At 38.3% G+C, this 17333-nt stretch overlaps 2 protein-coding genes and 2 long non-coding RNA genes across 4 annotated transcripts in view; 2 read left to right on the top strand and 2 right to left on the bottom strand.

The window, feature by feature from the left end:
- LOC107731331 (protein shisa-5-like) overlaps window positions 1-1338 on the top strand; it is a 4120-nt gene extending 2782 nt beyond the window's left edge. The window contains exons 4-5 of the mRNA XM_016542387.1: window positions 752-949; window positions 1033-1338. Of these exons, the coding sequence (XP_016397873.1) occupies window positions 752-949; window positions 1033-1196 (362 nt within the window). The 3' untranslated portion in view covers window positions 1197-1338. The remainder of the gene's footprint in view (window positions 1-751; window positions 950-1032) is intronic.
- The window catches only part of LOC107731333 (uncharacterized), a 25400-nt gene extending 8095 nt beyond the window's left edge, over window positions 1-17305 (bottom strand). Inside the window, exon 1 of the long non-coding RNA XR_001638766.1 lies at window positions 17239-17305. This is a non-coding gene — a long non-coding RNA (uncharacterized LOC107731333). The remainder of the gene's footprint in view (window positions 1-17238) is intronic.
- LOC107731332 (uncharacterized) lies at window positions 1751-2377 on the bottom strand. Its single transcript, XR_001638765.1, has 2 exons — window positions 2331-2377; window positions 1751-2043 (listed from the first exon to the last, which is right to left on the bottom strand). It is a non-coding gene; the product is annotated as an uncharacterized LOC107731332 (long non-coding RNA).
- LOC107731330 (protein shisa-5-like) lies at window positions 9787-16302 on the top strand. The gene is made up of 5 exons (XM_016542386.1): window positions 9787-9983; window positions 10940-11099; window positions 11448-11572; window positions 13733-13942; window positions 15116-16302. The coding sequence occupies exons 1-5, from the start codon at window positions 9923-9925 to the stop codon at window positions 15292-15294; spliced, it is 735 nt and encodes a 244-aa protein (XP_016397872.1). The 5' UTR covers window positions 9787-9922; the 3' UTR covers window positions 15295-16302.
- Window positions 17306-17333: the final 28 nt, after the last annotated feature.

Raw genomic sequence — 17333 nt, forward strand, 5'->3', positions numbered from 1 at the left:
TTTTCCCCATTCAAAACTATACGAGTGACACGTCTTGGGTATTCTGTAGTCTTTGCAATAATCCACAAGTAATCCACACCACTCCAGTCCATCAGTTAATGTCTTGTGAGGCTTAAAATGTTTTTATAAGAAACAAATCCATCAAGGCGCTTTATAACATTAAATTGTCACTTTTGGCCAAAATGCAAGTCCTCTCTATCCATAATACTGCTATCTATAAAATGGTCTTGTCTGAATCAGAAGAGAAATATGCACAGATCAATCATTGTTTACAAGTGAAAATAGTCAAAACAGTTCTAAACAAAAATGTTGGTGGATTTTGATGTGAGACTTTGAACTTTTTCACAGGAGAAAGTGTTGTCCAGTAGCGATGGTTTAAAGTAAAACATTTCTTGATAGATTTGTTTCTTGGAAACATGCGGCTTTTGGCTTCACAAGACATTAACTGATAGACTGGAGTGGTGTGGATTGCTTGTGGATTATTGTGATGTTTTTATCAGCTGTTTGGACTCTCATTCTGACGGCACCCATTCACTGCAGAGGATTAACTGGTGATGTAATGCTAAATTTCTCCAAATCTGTTCTGATGAAGAAACAAACTCATCTACATTTTGGATAGCCTGAGGGTGAGTAAATGTTCAGCAAATTTTTATTTTTGGGTGAACTGTTCCATTAATGGGGATTCTACATTATTCAGGGGGCTAGTAAAATTGAATAATTAATTGATTTCTGTCTTGTTTTTTCCCCACAGCTGTGGTAGGAACGCATATAACTACAGTCATGAACACACAATGCATTCAGCAGCAGCAGCCTGTAATGCAGGGAGGCCAGTACCCACAATACCAACCAGTGCCGACTCAAGCGGGTTACGGTGGTCAGCCTATGCAGACAGGACCATATCAGGGACAGTCATATGCACCAGGACCCCCACCCTCGTATCACGTGGCCAGTAAGAACACCTAATACTGGATAGACTGAGACCATGTAGTAGTCTTTTCTGTGAAAGTAACTAGTGTCTTTTACTGTTTCCAGTGAGTCCTGGATATCCCACTAGTCAGGGTGCATATGACGGAGGCCAGGCCATGTACCCCATGCAGCCGCCTGCCCAGCCAGGTGTTGCTCCTATGCTTTCAGAGACATCGAATCAGCCGGCCTACAACCCCGCCTACATGCAGCCACCAAACACCGGTTACTAAACCGCAACCGTCTCTCAAATCAGTCATTGCTGGATTGTGGAGGTTGACGCACTTTCGCAAGGCAGTAAGAATGTGCCTAATCTGATGTGCATTATACAAGACTATTGGATGTGTTAAAGTCAGGGTTATTACAGTTTTTAATTTGAGTTATTTTGTTTTATTACTTTCAATTTCTTTCAGTTTAGTTTAGTAAATGATTTTTGGAATTGTAAATAAAACAAAGATTACTATAGAAAGTTTTACATGAAAATACTATTTCAATCTTTCTACTTTCTACAAGCAATGAGTGAAAATTGTTTCTACACCTTTTTTTTTTTTAAATGCAGTTTTAGTTTTTATTAGTGTTGTCTGCTTTCAGTATTAATTATTCTAGTATACACGGATACACAATATTTGAAAATACTAAAAAGACTAAAATCTAAAATATAACTTGTCATTTTTATTTAAATTATTTTTGTTAGCTAATACTCTTTAGTTACAGCTTATGTAATTTAGTTTTTTAGTTTTCATATTAAGTTTCATTATGTAGACCACATATAAATGTTTTGTTTTTTCCCCCTACATTTCAAATGGCAGGAATTGTGATTCTATTTAAAGAAAGTGTCAAAAAGTTTTCCATTTTGAGTTTTTTCCTTTGAGGGTCTAAAATGCAACCGCATTTTAATAACAATGAGTGTCACAAAATTTCCACAAATATGTCATGAGTCCCACTGACTTTCTGTACCAACAAGTTTAAATCCACATGCTCGCTTTTAAGCACAGAATGGCTGTCAAGGTAGGAAAAAGGGTTAATTTTGTTAAAGCAACCTTTGTTAAAGCATTAGGAAACCACTGTCATTTGCAGTTCCTTTTCAGATTTTATTTTATTGTTTCAGGTGACATTGTTTTTTTGCGATGCAGCCTATTTGTTTAATGGCTATACATTTTGAATATGTTTAATTGGTGTTTTATATGTTTTCTATGTGTTAAAGATGTGAAAAATATATATTTTACTGTCTTTTAAAAAGAAGAGAAAAAAGGGAGCTAAAAAGGTCTTACAGGAGAACATCAAAGATGTCAAACTCAACATAGTCGTCCAAACCGGCTATATAGTTTGGACTGTCTTTTATGCAGTGCTTGGTGAACTTGCAGCACTTGAATGTATATGGGGCCCCTACTGGTGAAATAAAACAGAAAAAATCTCTAGTGTTTGTATTGTTACTAATCATCTAATTGTAGATGACATTCTAAAATACAAGAGTATTTTATATATTTCATTCTTTTTATTTATATATTTAAATATTTTAAAATTCTGTGTGCAGGCTTTTAATTCTTATTTTTTATAGGTAAGTTCAGAGAGATTCTTTTTATTGTTTTGAATATGATGCTAAATATGTTTTAAATATGATCCCAGAAATCATATTTTACTTTTATAGTAATTTGTTATACCTTAGTACTGAATGATTACTATATTCATTTACCATAGTATTGATACTCCAACCCTTATGAAAATTAACCATGGTTTTATAGTAAAAGTGTAGTAACAATGGTTTTTCGGTGACCATCACCACAGTTATATTACAAATACTATGGTTAAACTATGGCTAATGTAGCAAAACCATGGTTAATTTGTGGTTACCATGGTTTAACTGCTGTACCCATGGTTTTTTGGTTTTATTTTAGTTAAACCCATGGTTCATTTTTGCAAGGGAAGGTAGTCCAAAACACTAGACATAGACATCTACCTTCTTGCATCCACTTGTTGTTACGTTTACTGTTTGGAAAACTAGTCAGGTTGTGGAGAAGTTAAAACGTTTTTTACGAGTTTTGATTCAAACTGAAACGTAACAAAATATGAAGTTGTAGTTCCCTTTAGAACGGTCTCTCCCTTTGTGTTAACGCTATGGGAAACTTTTGTTTACTCTGATAGAAGCCTGATTTGATCACATTTGTGTAGCTGCACGAATCAATGGTGCTTCAAACTGCCAAAAGGGGTGGAGTCGACTGCTATATAAGTCGGCTCTGAGCGCCATTTCGTCAGAATTTTTCTCCTTCAGCGATGAAGACCATCTCCTCACTGGACTCTGAAGCAGGAAGTCGAAGCAAGAAGCAAGAAGCTCTGCTGCTGCTGCTGCAGCACTTTGATCCGCCAGTGTGTTTTACACGAGAGGATCAGCACCCCTCGTGACACCTGACTTCCTTCTCCCCAATGGGTCATTACGAGCTAGCAGAGAGCGGACTGATTCACATCCATATGAAGTTGTAGTTCCCTTTAGAACGGTCTCTCCCTTTGCGTTAACGCTATGGGAAACTTTAGTTTACTCTGATACTGAAGCCTGATTTGATCACATTTGTGTAGCTGCACGAATCAATGGTGCTTCAAATTGCCAAAAGGGGTGGAGTCGACTGCTATATAAGTCGGCTCTGAGCGCCATTTCGTCAGAATTTTTCTCCTTCAGCGATGAAGACCATCTCCTCACTGGACTCTGAAGCAGGAAGTCGAAGCAAGAAGCAAGAAGCTCTGCTGCTGCTGCTGCAGCACTTTGATCCGCCGGTGTGTTTTACACGAGAGGATCAGCACCCCTCGTGACACCTGACTTCCTTCTCCCCAATGGGTCATTACGAGCTAGCAGAGAGCGGACTGATTCACATCCTCACCAGGCAGTGGAGAATCTCGGCATAGAATGGTCAGCCGGAAGAGCCTGCCCGCAGTCGCTTAGATGAATTGATGTCCGCTGGGCCATCGTCAACGAATCTCCCGCTAGAGACCGCTGCTATTTTTCCCAGAAGTTCACAATGATCTCACCAAGACATGGCGTGCCCTACTTGGTGCTTGTCCACTTTTCTAATTCTGCCACCCTCACCTCTGTTGACAGCACTGAAGAAAAAGGGTATGGCAAGCTCCCCCCTCGAGAAGAGGCGGTCACTGCACACTTCTACCCGCCATCTGCTTGGCAGATTTGCAGAGCACTTCACTGCAGCTCAGATGTTATCACAGGTTATGTGCCACTTCCTGCCTAAGAGCTCGAGCACTGCAGAATGAGGTTACTTGCTCCAGTTTGCTCGCAGACCTCTTCGCTTCAGAGGTATTATTCAAACTTCGGTACAGGACAACGATGCTCACGTTCTCCAGTCTGAAGTGAAACACTGCTTGCAAAAGGAGCAGTAGAAGCGGTTCCTCTAGTGAACAGCGAGTCGGGCTTTTACTGCCGCTACTTCCTTGTTCCCAAAGAAGATGGCGGGCTCAGGCCCATTCTCGATCTCAGGGTGCTTTCACACATGGCCTGTTGTTTCGGAACCTGGCGCGTTTCCCCCCCTAGCTCGGTTCGTTTGGGCATATGTGAACACGGCAATCGCGCCCGGATCCGCGCCAAAACAATCGGTCCGAGATCGCCTGAACTAGAAACTTTGCCGTGTGAAAGCGAACCGCACCAAGAATAAAAAGCAACATTGTAATAATTTTAATCCCTGTTTCGGAACAAAGCAATCGATCTACAGGTGTGAAAACACCCTCAGGCACCTGAATCGCTCGCTCATGAGACAGCCGTTCAAGATGCTTACTTTGAAACAGATCCTCGTGCAAGTATGCCTTGGGGACTGGTTTATATCGGTGGATCTGAAATATGCTTACTTTCACATCCAGATAGCCCCCTATCACAGACCGTTCTTGAGATTCGCGTTAGAGGGAGTGGCCTATCAATATACAGACCTGCCATTTGGACTGTCTCTGGCCCCACGCACTTTTACGAAGTGCGTAGTCACAGCTCTCTCCCCTCTGAGGCAGATGGGAATCCGCATCATGAATTACCTTGATGATTGGTGGCCACACTCTGGAGGAATCAGACATGGTTCCCCGAGTTGATTCAGCTGCTATCGGCAGCCCCCTGGCCGATACCATTGAGGAAGGACCTCCTCTCGCAAGCGAAGGGCATGATTTTGCATCTCTGGCCAGAGCTGTGGAGACTTCATGTTTGGCCCCTCGACGGGAGTCTTTGCAGCTTCCCGCAAGTGTAACCAATAACATTTTGGAGGCTACAGCTCCGTCTACAAGATGTTTCTACTCTCTTAAATGGTCAGTCTTTTCTGACTGGTGTGCAGCTTGTAATCAGGACCCACCCTCTTGTGACATGTCCTACATGCTAACCTTTCTACAAGAGATGTTGGACAAGGGGCGCACCCCTTCCACGCTCAAAGTCTATGTGGCAGCCATTGCGGCGAATCATTCTCTTGTGGCTGATCATCCAATCGGCAGAAGCGACCTGGATGTTGAGTTTCTGAGGGGAGCTCGGAGATTGAATCCGCCTCAACCTCATACTGTGCCGACTTGGGACTTATCTATAGTCCTCAGGCCCTACGGGGCCCTCTCTTCGAGCCGCTCCAGTCGCTTAAGTCCGCCCTCCTTCTGGCTTTAGCGTCGGTCAAGCGAGTGGGTGACCTTCAGGCAATGTCAGTCAGTGCTTCATGTCTTGAGTTTGGGCCTAATGACTGTAGAGTCATGCTGAAACCAAGAAAAAAAACAAAAAACGGTTATGTGCTGAAAGTGCTCTCCACTCCATTCAGAGCACAAGCCAATCATCCTTCTAACAATCCCCAATTCAGAAAGTGAGCAGGGTCCTAATCCACTCTGCCCAGTTTGGGCCCTTAGAGTATATGTTTAGCGCTCTGGCCGGTTTTGGCACTCAGAGCAGCTCTTTGTTTGCTTTGGTGGTGATATCTGTGCAGCCGCCGGCCTATTCGTCACCGTCTACTTTCACAGATTTTATAACTTTGACGTCCCTGCCCTGCAGGCACGGATTTTGTCCGCTTAATCTACCTAACCCCCCTTTGTAAGTGGGGAAGGTCGTGTTGTGTAGTCCTCAGCCTAAGCAGCTTGGGTCTCATTATTAGCTCATGCTTACAGGAGCCCTCAGTATGGGTGCTTCGGGCTGGACTCGCAAAGTGGCTTCGCTCTTCAATTGCTTATAGCACGGTGCGATTGGATGCGTTCCCCATAGCATGTTAACGCAACGGGAGAGACCATTCGAAAGGGAATTCTCCAGTTATTTATGTAACCTTGGTTCCCTGAGATAAGGGAATGAGTGTTGCGTAGGCTGCCGTGCTACAAAGCTGCACGCGAGTTCATGACTGTCACTTCAGTCGAAAGATTCTGATGAAATGGCGCTCAGAACCGACTTGTATAGCAGTCGGCTCCACCCCTTTTGGCGTGCTGAGGCGCCATTGGTTCGTGCAGCTACACAAATGTGATCAAATCAGGCTTCAGTATCAGAGTAAACAGGAGTTTCTCATAGCATGTTAACACAAAACTCATTCCCTTATCTCAGGGAACCGAGGTTACGTAAGTATTACGTAAGAGCATTTTTCCCTACTTGTAAAGTGAAGTAACATCCTTTATAATGTTATATTTTAATTGTTTGTTAATTGATACCTTTTCAAAAGTCCTTTATATATTTTGTCGTAAAACATTTTAAATTTGCATCTCCTCTGTCAGACGTACACTAGCAAATCTGTTCAGGGCGGGGCTACGTACGTCGCCTCTCGGCCCTCGCCCCTTAACTACTCTCATTGGCTCAGCCATACTTGATAGAGAATCACTTTGTCTGAATTGAAATCACATACTCTCTGTGGAGGTACTTTTAAATAAGAAATTACTTCACAACCGTTAAAATAGTTTGTTAGTTGACCATTAGGTTAGGTTCTATCAATGAATGTGTATTATTATAAAATGTAATGCTGACATGCTACATTCATCATGCTGTCACTGTCATGTGACCTTACTAACCTACCAGGGTTGCTTTGCTTTGCTTCACTGCCATCAAAAGGCCTGTCTCAAATTAGTTTGTTAGTTGTTAGTTGACCATTAGGTTAGGTTCTATCAATGAATGTGTATTATTATAAAATGTAATGCTGACATGCTACATTCATCATGCTGTCACTGTCATGTGACCTTACTAACCTACCAGGGTTGCTTTGCTTTGCTTCACTGCCATCAAAAGGCCTGTCTCAAAACCCACACTTGCTGTCTTTGATTTTAAAATGTACCCATCATATTGTGAACAATTCATCCATAAATACAGTATGTTTAATTAATTTATTTTTTCTTGTAATATTTAATAAAAATGTCATAACGGGACCTGAAAATGTCTTCTCTCTGGTAATGCATGCCAGACTTCTCCAAACATCTGTCAGAAAAATTTAATAATCTGTGTCTTGTACAGAATTTAAATAACTTTAAAATTATTAGTAACAAAACACATGAGCGTGAATTATGCAATTTCCACCTTTGATCTAGTAGGTGGATGATTCACTATGAAAAGTGAGAACTGACTGTCTTGACTGAACTTTTCACTCCTTCCCTCATTGTAGCCACCTACTCTCGTCTACTTTCACATCTCAGATGAGCGGACAGGTTTATTGAAAAGAATCAGATCGAAAGATTGATTCATTCATGAACCTGGTTTAGTCTACAGGCAAAATGAGAAAAAAAGAGATTTAACTGACACTGAAAAGTCCAATATTAGGAAATGCCCAAAAGAAGTATGCAACACTACAGAAATGTCAAAGTTAAGGCATGAACATCGGACAATGAAATGCTTATTTGGCCACTGGGGTTTCAAAAATCTGTTGAGAAAAAAGACGCATATTAACTGCAAATGACTTTAAAAATTAAGGCAAAGAATTCAAGTTAAACTGAATTAGTGACAGATCTTATTATGCATATCCATATTGTGAAGTACATCTGGGTGAAGAGTATCATCAGAATCGGGTTCATCCATTGGTTGGATGGAGACAGATCTGAATGTGATTGGCTGCATTCAAAATGGCATACTTCCCTTCTATATAGTAGGCCAAAAACAGTATGTGAACAGAGTCGCTGTGTTGTGGAAAGTTACTTTTAAAAGTAACGCATTACAATATTGCGTTACTCCCTAAAAAGTAACTAATTGCATTACTTAGTTCATTTTTATGGAAAGTTTTTTCCATCTGGGCTGGGCTTACTTGTATGTTTTTAATATAAAAAGTTCTATTTTTGGCAAATGTAAAACCTCTTTCACACCAAAAGTGAAATGAATAAGCATCTGGCTGAAGGAAATGTAAATTTGCATCTGTACAGTAGAGGGCGCAGCTCAAACAAACCTTTCAGCAAACTGTTCAGCTGTCATTTTGAGAAATACTGAATCTGTTTTTGTGCAATTGAGATGAGTAAATGCATGTTCACATTTAGTCTAGAACTACAGTAAGCATCATGTTTACACGGCGCACACAATGCCTCTGCACTCACTCCTGATTTCTCTCAACATGAGGACAGTAGAGCTGTCAGTCAATATATGTGAAAACAAAGTAACTGGCATTACTTATTTGTAAAGGTAAGTCAGATATTTTCTTGTAAATGAAAAAGTAATTGATTACCTTACTAGTTACTTGAAAAAAAAGTAATCTGATTACGTAACATTATTTGTAATGTCTTAGCCCCAACACTGCAGTATGTCTGAATTCATAGTATTTAAAGGGGTCATATGATGCGATTTCAAGTTTTCCTTTCTCTTTGGAGTGTTACAAGCTGATTGTGCATAGATAAGATCCCTGAAGTTGCAAAGACTAAAGTCTCAAAACCAATGCATTTTATGGACGACCGTGTCGTGAGTATTTGAAAAATAATGTGTTTTTTGAACATTAAAGCATGTCAACATATTCTGTTAGACCAAATACACAAAATAATGATCTTTAAAAAAGCATCATATGACCCCTTTAAAAAGTACCTGACCTACTTCTGGTTAGATTCTGAAGTAGGATTTGTGAATGTCGCACAACCTGGTAGGTCACATGACAATGACAACATGACAATGTATTATATTCATACTACACACATTCATACTGTATAGAACATACTTTTAAACAGTTGTGAAGTAATTGTGTGGTTTTAGTGGACTAAATGATTGGAGAAGTCCGGCATACGTCACCTGAGAGGGGTCTGATGTTTCACTGGAAGATACAGTTATTACATTTTAATCTAAATTTACAAGGTAAAAAAAGTGAAAGATGAAATATACGTTGATGAATCATTCACATTAACATCAATAACATACAACTGTAAATAAATAGGGTGAATAGGGCCGACTTTAAGTGTACTGGAGATTAAAGGGTTCCTGGTGGTTTCACACTTAATTCTTCATCTTAATGCTTAAAAGTCTTCAAATTTGGCATGAGTGCCAGCATACAAACAGTGTGTACATGTTCTGTAATTTGCAATAAAGAAAATAAACAGTGAGGTAAAGAAAAAAGGAGATTGAGGCCCCAGGTAGCCTAGTTGTTTTGGAAATGGTAGCTGGTTTCTAGCTGGTTGACCAGCTACCATGTTCCCAAAACCAGCTTTTATGACCAGACCTAGTTTTAAAATGCATGTGTGGACTTTAGTTTTTGTTTCATCCACTAAAGGCTTCAGGATGGGAGAGGCATTTGATGGGTTATGAGATCCACATTGTGATTCCCATTGTTGTGAGTTCTGTTTTATGATTTTACACACACACACACACACACACACACCGCACACACAAAACATTCATCTTTTATCCCATGGTTACGCTCTAGACGTCACATGCCTAATAGTGTGTCGTTGTTAAGATTTAAACCTGTAAGTTAAGCGGGACTGGTGTTTTTCCTTCCTAAGGCAGGGCTCGTGAGGGCTTTAGGCGTCTTCTCAAATTACAACATCCGCACGGAACGAGCTATTGAAGTGGAAGAGCTGAGCTATGGCGTCCATCATCCCGGTTCTTCTGCTCCTGTCTGCGGTTTTATTCACGGCGACATTCGGTAAGTGTCTAAAACACTTGAAGAAACGGCTTCTTAGCGTTCAGACTTGTTCTTTTTTACGGTTTGTCCGGGTAAACCGATGTCTGTTAGTAGCCTATACGGCTGGATCTGCCCTGACAACCAGACGACATGAAATGTTTTAGCACTTATTCTGTGATTTATGTATTAAAGCATGTCTTTTCTATGTGCCATTTGTGATGTTATTTTTTAACGTTTCACGTGTAGCTTTTAGTTGGTAGTTGTTTTCTTTTTTTTGTCTACAAAAATGAATTTTTTTTTGCTAAGATTATTGGAGTGGCCTACGTTTTACTAGGTTTTCTGTCTTTTGACGAATTTCACATGTAATTCAGTATGTTTGTTTGTAATTATTTGTGAAATTTACTAGCAAATTCTGATTTATTTTTTTTCGACACCAGTTTTATTTTTTCCAGTGTAGTAAATAAAGATATTATTTGTAATCCGTTTAATGATCTAATTCAAATTTTGTACGAGTTTTTTTTTTATTATCTTTATGAAGTCTTAACATGTTTCCGTAGATTTAAAAACATCTGAAATGTTATGCATTTCCCCATACCATATGGGTCTAAAATCTGTTCACAAGTGATGCAATACAGCTTACAGGAATTACTTAATAGGCTAAATGTAATTGTTGTTCCAATGCTTATTATTTTCTTGCATGAAACCCAAAAGAAGACGTTTGGCAGAAAGTTTGTGCTGCTCGTTTACAAACAAGAAAAATAGATGGTTATTTACACTGTCAAACTCTAAAAAGCCATAAACGTACCATTAAAAATAATCTAAATGGCTAAATTCCAAGTCATATTCCAACTAATTGGGTTTGGGTGACCTGACATTGAGTAAAAGATAGCAAGAATTTAATTTGTGGTTGAACTACTCCTATAATATATTGTTGGCCAATTTGTCATTTATTTCTCTTGTCTTTTTGCTTTGTTCAGCCGATAATGAGTGCAAGAGCTACATCTCCAGCGCTGGTGTGCTGAAGCCCTCCATTGACTGCATGTTTTTACAATTCTGTTGTGGGACGTGTGATAACAGATACTGCTGCTCCAATCCAATTATGAAGTTATCCGAGGATGACCAAGACGACTGTTTTTTGTGAGAAGTTTTACTTCTCTCATGATAGAAGAAATGTCTTTCATAGCTTCATACTGACATGCACATTTACTCTTTCTGTGTCGCTAGCGTTACCAAACTAGGTTTTGAAAATAATGACTTCCCAAGCCCAATCCCCATTTTTGTTTGGTCGGACAAACACATAGCGACGCCATTGGTTAAGTCAATGTCGCTGTGCTGGGATAGTCGGGATGTTTTGATAGTGACAAAGAGTATTATGTTAATTTTTCAGGGAAATCTATCTGCAAATTAGAATAAGATTGTGATTAGGTCATATATGAACCAATAAAGTGTGTTTCTAATGTCTTTTTTTCATAATCTGTCCTAAAGCAATGATTATAAGTCCGTTGCTGTTGGCGTGACAGTAGCGGGGATTGTGACCTTAATCATTATGTTCATCATCTGCTGCGTCTGCCCCTGCTGCTGCCTCTACAAAATGTGCAGAAACCCCAGACGTAAGTGTCTACAATTGCAGATTGCATCCATTCTTGTTCATGTTTTCAATTTGAGTCATGATATAATTGGACAGGAGTCATATTCCATGTTCAAATGTGAAGCCAATGAAAAAATATTTAGCAATTTCTCAAACTGAATCTCACGAAACCCATCACTAACTTGTTAATTGCGACATTATATCCACAAAAAACATTTCTCGATTTTATTTCTTTTAATTTTGGTGTGAAATGTGACCTAGGTGTGTTTTCGTGAGACTGATCTATGTATAAAACAGAGCAGAAATGTTTTTTTTTAAATGTCCACAAGTTTAGACTTTCTCTGACCTTGTAGCCTATGATACAAATGTCACATTATTTTCATAAACATGTATACATCATGGTAGTATTTCTTGTATTGCCTTTTTATGCTGATCTAAAAAAAAGTACTAAAAAATACTATATGTTGGTAATTACTACTGTTAATTACTACTGTATTCTTTTTACAAAAAAAAAAATGAAAATCAAGTTTCGTTAAATAATGTTATAATATATAAATATGGTAAATAAAAAATAATAATTGAGAATAGAAATTCCAAAAGAAAAGTCAAATGGTCTGGACGTGTTACTATGCCAAATAGATGACATTTTGGGTCAAAATATGACATGTGCGTGTTTTGTCCAACTGACCCGTGTGTAAGACAGGGTACAACTTTTTTCCACAAGTTTAGACTTTCTCTGACCTTTTTGCTTATGCCACAAATGCTGGAATGTGACTTTTGAGAGCAGAAAAACTGAATGCTGGAGCATTCTGGGATTCCCCACCCAGTCTGACTCACTGTGTCCACAGCAACCACAAACAGGGGGAGGAAACACCCATGTGCTACAGGAAGAGGCCTATAGTGCCAATAACCACTGTTAATGATTGTGTCACAAGACCCTCACATGACACATCTCACCTTCAGAACTTCTGTTTTAAATATTTAGTTAGGTAGGGGGGAGGAAGTGATTTGGCTTTCCATTCAGGGAACTAGGAATATAGTAGCCTTCTTAAAGTGACAGTGCACCTAAAACCAGAATTTTCATTTTTGAGTGCACTACCCCTTTAAGAAGCATGTTCATCATATGAAAGACTCGCTGTTAAATTCACTGACCTGCTCAACCTGTTTATTAGTTTTCTGCTTTAAGCAGTGTTATTTTAATATCACTGAGATACCATTGTAAGTTTTTATTAATATTTTGAATTCGTTTTTATTTGTATACTTTTGTTTTCACTTTGATTTGAACGTTTTAGTCATTCTGTTGTGTTTTTGTTATTTTTATTAGTTTTTTTTTATGTTTATATAGTTTTTATTCATTTTTATTTCAGTTTTAGTTATTTTAGTACATCAAGTTAAACTGAATAAAAATGAGATTTTTCTTTTTAATTTGAAAGCAACATTAAAATAAGAAATGTTTCTTTGTTTTATTTTATTTCATAATGTTTTTTATATTTTCTTTTCTTTTATTTCAGAATTTTAGTTCGTTTAAAGTTGCAGAACAGCATTTCTTCACAGGGTGGATTGTTTTTATTTTCGGTCAACATGAAGGATATTCTTTAGTATTGTTATAAAGTTATTCATTTATAATTGCGATATAATCTACCATTTTTAACAGTGTTAGCGGATATCTGTAGAGCAGGGTGGCCAATATAAAACCAATATTTATATAATGTAACAATATCAAATGGCAAGTTATAGAAAATCTGTCTTCATATTAAACAAATGGTCAGTTTATTAATATGCCTGGTCTCTCTCTCTCTCTATTTATAGCCTAATAATCTAATAATTAAGGCACAACTGGAAGTTGAAGTCTAGTGCATTTCAAATGTATCCATTTAACTGCGACAGAGGAACTACAGCTGTGATTGTGGTTGCAAATGTTATCAGGCTGCCCTTTATTCGGTTTAAAAACAAAGAAGTGTGCATACATATATTAATTTAAATTATAATATTTGACAATATTACTGTTTTTAAAAGTGTTTCTGATCAAATACATACAGCCTTGGTGAACATTAAAGAGGCTTTTTTCAGAAGCATTAAAAAAATCTGCAGTGTCTTTTATATAATGTGCACGTATGCTATGCATTGACTGTGAATTTATCAACTCATTATTCATGTTCTCTTGCCTTTGATTCTTTTACAGCTGTTATGGGAGCAACAACAACTACAGTTGTAACCACACAATATCCTCAGCAGCCTGTCGTTCAGGGAGGTCAGTACCCGCCGTACCAGCCCATGCCGCCTCAGGCCGGGTACGGCGGCACACCAGCTTATGGTGGACAACCCATGCCGACGGGACCATACCAGGGCCAGCCATATGCAGCGGGACCACCACCCCCATATCAGGAGACTGGTAAGATAATACGACCTTGCACAACAAAAAGTCCAGTCAGCCGGGCTATTTACAAATATTCATGATGATTTTGCTGTAAATGCTGTGAATGTTGTCATTTTAATGCACTTTTTATTTGGCAATAATGTGTCATTACATAGTTTTGCAATCCTTCATTGTCTCATGACTTGTGAGTCATGAGTATGACGGTGTTAAGACCGTTCAGAATGTTTCTGTGAATCAATTCAAAATGATTCATTTGCATTGCCACTGGAAAATGTTGCCTGTGACACTTGATTTATTCAAGCGTTTTAGTAAAAATATATATGTTGGTAATTATTGCTGTTAAAACAGAATAGTTTTAGATTGTTTTTTTTTTTATAACAGACTATTTAACAAACCTTTTTACTTTGCGTTCTTGCAAGTTGGCTATTTAAAATGACAAAATTAAAAAAATATATATTTTTAAACCATTTAATCTCAAATGCATATTTGAGATATCTCATACCATCAAAAAAAAAAAAAAGTGTTTTTTTAAAAAACCATTGCCATTCAAAAGTTTTGTAAAGAAGGAATCTCTTATGTTTATCAAGGCTGCATTTATTTGATCAAAAATACAGTGAAAAACAGTCATTTTGTAAAATAGTATTGCAATTTAAAAGAACTGTTTTTATTGTATTATATTTTTAAATGTAATTTATTCCAGTGATGACAAAGCTGAATTTTCAGTTTTGTCAGTCTTCAGTGTCCTTCGGAAAGCATTCTAATATGCTGATTTAATTCTCAAGAAACATTTATTATTATTATCAGTGTTGAAAACAGCTATGTTGCTTCATATTTTTGTAAAACTGATATTTTTTAAGGATTCTTTGATGTATTGAAAGTTCAAAAGAAAGTTCATTTATTTGAAATAATACAAGTCTTTTTTTGATCAAAGTCATTGCTGTCACTTTTGATCAATTTATTGCATCTTTGCTGAATAAAAGTATTCATTTCTTAAATCCTAAACTTTTGAACGGTAGTGTTAAATTACCCAGTCCAACTGAGTTAAGGTTCAATTTGCTAGAATCTAAAAAAACTGCATGGCTTTCACCTGAAAATTTTGCTCTAGATTGAAATCGAAAAAAAGGGGCAAGTGTTGGATAGAGGTTTCACTGACTCAAAGTGAAGCTGTTATTCTGCATGCGTTTCCAGGAGGCCCAGGATATCCTGTTCCCTACAGCCAGGCTGCGTATGACGGCGGGCAGGCCGCGTACCCCGTGCAACCACCAGTTCAGCCCGGATTCGCTCACCCGCCCCCACCAACAGGCTACAGCTCAACTCAACCAGCTTACAACCCCACCTACGTGGAGACACCAAAGACCGGCTACTAAACCACAACCTGGATTGTTGATGGTTATGTAGTTTTATCCTACAATTGCGCAATGTACATATACTGCGGACAGCATCCTCCAGTCGGGTCGGGAATGAAATGATCAGTGTTTGCTATCATTGCCGCTTTAAAGTCTTTGCGTGTGCCAGCATCGTTTTCTTTACACTTAAGTTTATATAAATATATTTTTATCTACTCCAGCCATTGTCTGTGACTCCAAGCCAAATAATGTTTTCGTTTGGTTTTTCTCCACTAAGCAGAAGGGAATATGTTTTTCGAGCCTCATAACTGACATGCTTTGTCTTGAAATGCCGTTAAGACGCCTAAAAGCTCGCAGGCTTTATTTTATCCTGGGAATTTGCACAAATCGTCGACACTTTATTAGTTGGTGCATTCGAACGACGCCAGCATGCCGTTTAGATGTTTTCACGTTGTACTATTCAGGTTTATGCGTTTGTGAATGTTTGTAACGGTGTTCTCGTGACAGAGATCCAGAATATGCCTTATTTAATGCAGCTTATGCAGCAAATTACACGTGGATACCTTAAATACAACGTTCCCACCATGTGTTTGGATTATTTTATGGAATTTGTGATTTGGATGTTGTAGGAATTCCACGTTTATGAAGGAGGCGTCAACACGGTTTATATTTTTCCCTTGTGAACTCTTTCCTTGAGGGTCTGAAAAGCATTTGAATATCGCTGCGTGAGGAAGAGGCTTTATTTGGTACTTTGGTGCTTTGTTTGGTACTCTGGAAAATGTTGCAACACGCTCTTCCGTGTTATTAAGTTAGGTCATATGTTATCAATCCCTCTCTCTGTACGGTCTTCCACAGATTCCTGTTGGGTGGTTCAGGTCACATTTTTTTAGATGTCCTTGGTTTAAGAACTCTATTGTATGTTAAAACTGATCCGTGTTTTATGTTCAAATGTTTATATATTCAAGCATCTCCATGTTTGCGACCGCAAATAAAAAGAAGTTGTGCTGGAACCACTTCACATATTGTCAAATGTTTTCATTTCTCATTAGTCAGAACATTTGTTCAAAGTCTTTTACCTACACAGAGGAAGTTAAATGTTGTACAGAAAGTGAGCTTACTGAGGTGTTGACCAATTCTAATTAAAAATAGCATACTTGCGCTACAAGATACTTTGGTGTCTTGGTAAAGTACATCCCACTCCCCCTGATAGTACACTTACATCATGGAGAAATCTATTTGACGTCTGCAAGACGTTTTTTTTTTTTAGAGCGTTTGCTCATCTGCAACGGGCGTTTCCAATAGATTCCTGTTGGGTGGTTCAGGTCACATTTTTTTAGATGTCCTTGGTTTAAGAACTCTATTGTATGTTAAAACTGATCCGTGTTTTATGTTCAAATGTTTATATATTCAAGCATCTCCATGTTTGCAACCGCAAATAAAAAGAAGTTGTGCTGGAACCACTTCACATATTTTTGTCAAATGTTTTCATTTCTCATTAGTCAGAACATTTGTTCAAAGTCTTTTACCTACACAGAGGAAGTTAAATGTTGTACAGAAAGTGAGCTTACTGAGGTGTTGACCAATTCTAATTAAAAATAGCATACTTGCGCTACAAGATACTTTGGTGTCTTGGTAAAGTACATCCCACTCCCCCTGATAGTACACTTACATCATGGAGAAATCTATTTGACGTCTGCAAGACGTTTTTTTTTTTTAGAGCGTTTGCTCATCTGCAACGGGCGTTTCCAATCAGATGTCAAATAGACGTTTAGAAAATATATTTAAGATGTTTATGATTTAGAATGTATGTAAAACTGACATCTTAAAGACGGCTATCAGATGTTTGTACACAGCAGATGCTTTCCAGATGAAGCGATCTTTAACAGACATCTTGCAGACGTACGTGTGCTATCAGCGCCATGTAGCATATTGAATCCACATTTCTTAAATTCGTAAATTCATTACCTTGTTTTACTACGCAGCTCTCTGAATTAGTTGATTCTACACCGGACGCAACCGTTGCAAATCATTTGTACTTTGTACAAGGCATCACACTGTCG

Source organism: Sinocyclocheilus rhinocerous, unplaced genomic scaffold, assembly GCF_001515625.1.
Source record: "Sinocyclocheilus rhinocerous isolate Xijiao unplaced genomic scaffold, SAMN03320098_v1.1 scaffold3173, whole genome shotgun sequence".
In the NCBI taxonomy this organism is placed as follows: Eukaryota; Metazoa; Chordata; class Actinopteri; order Cypriniformes; family Cyprinidae; genus Sinocyclocheilus; species Sinocyclocheilus rhinocerous.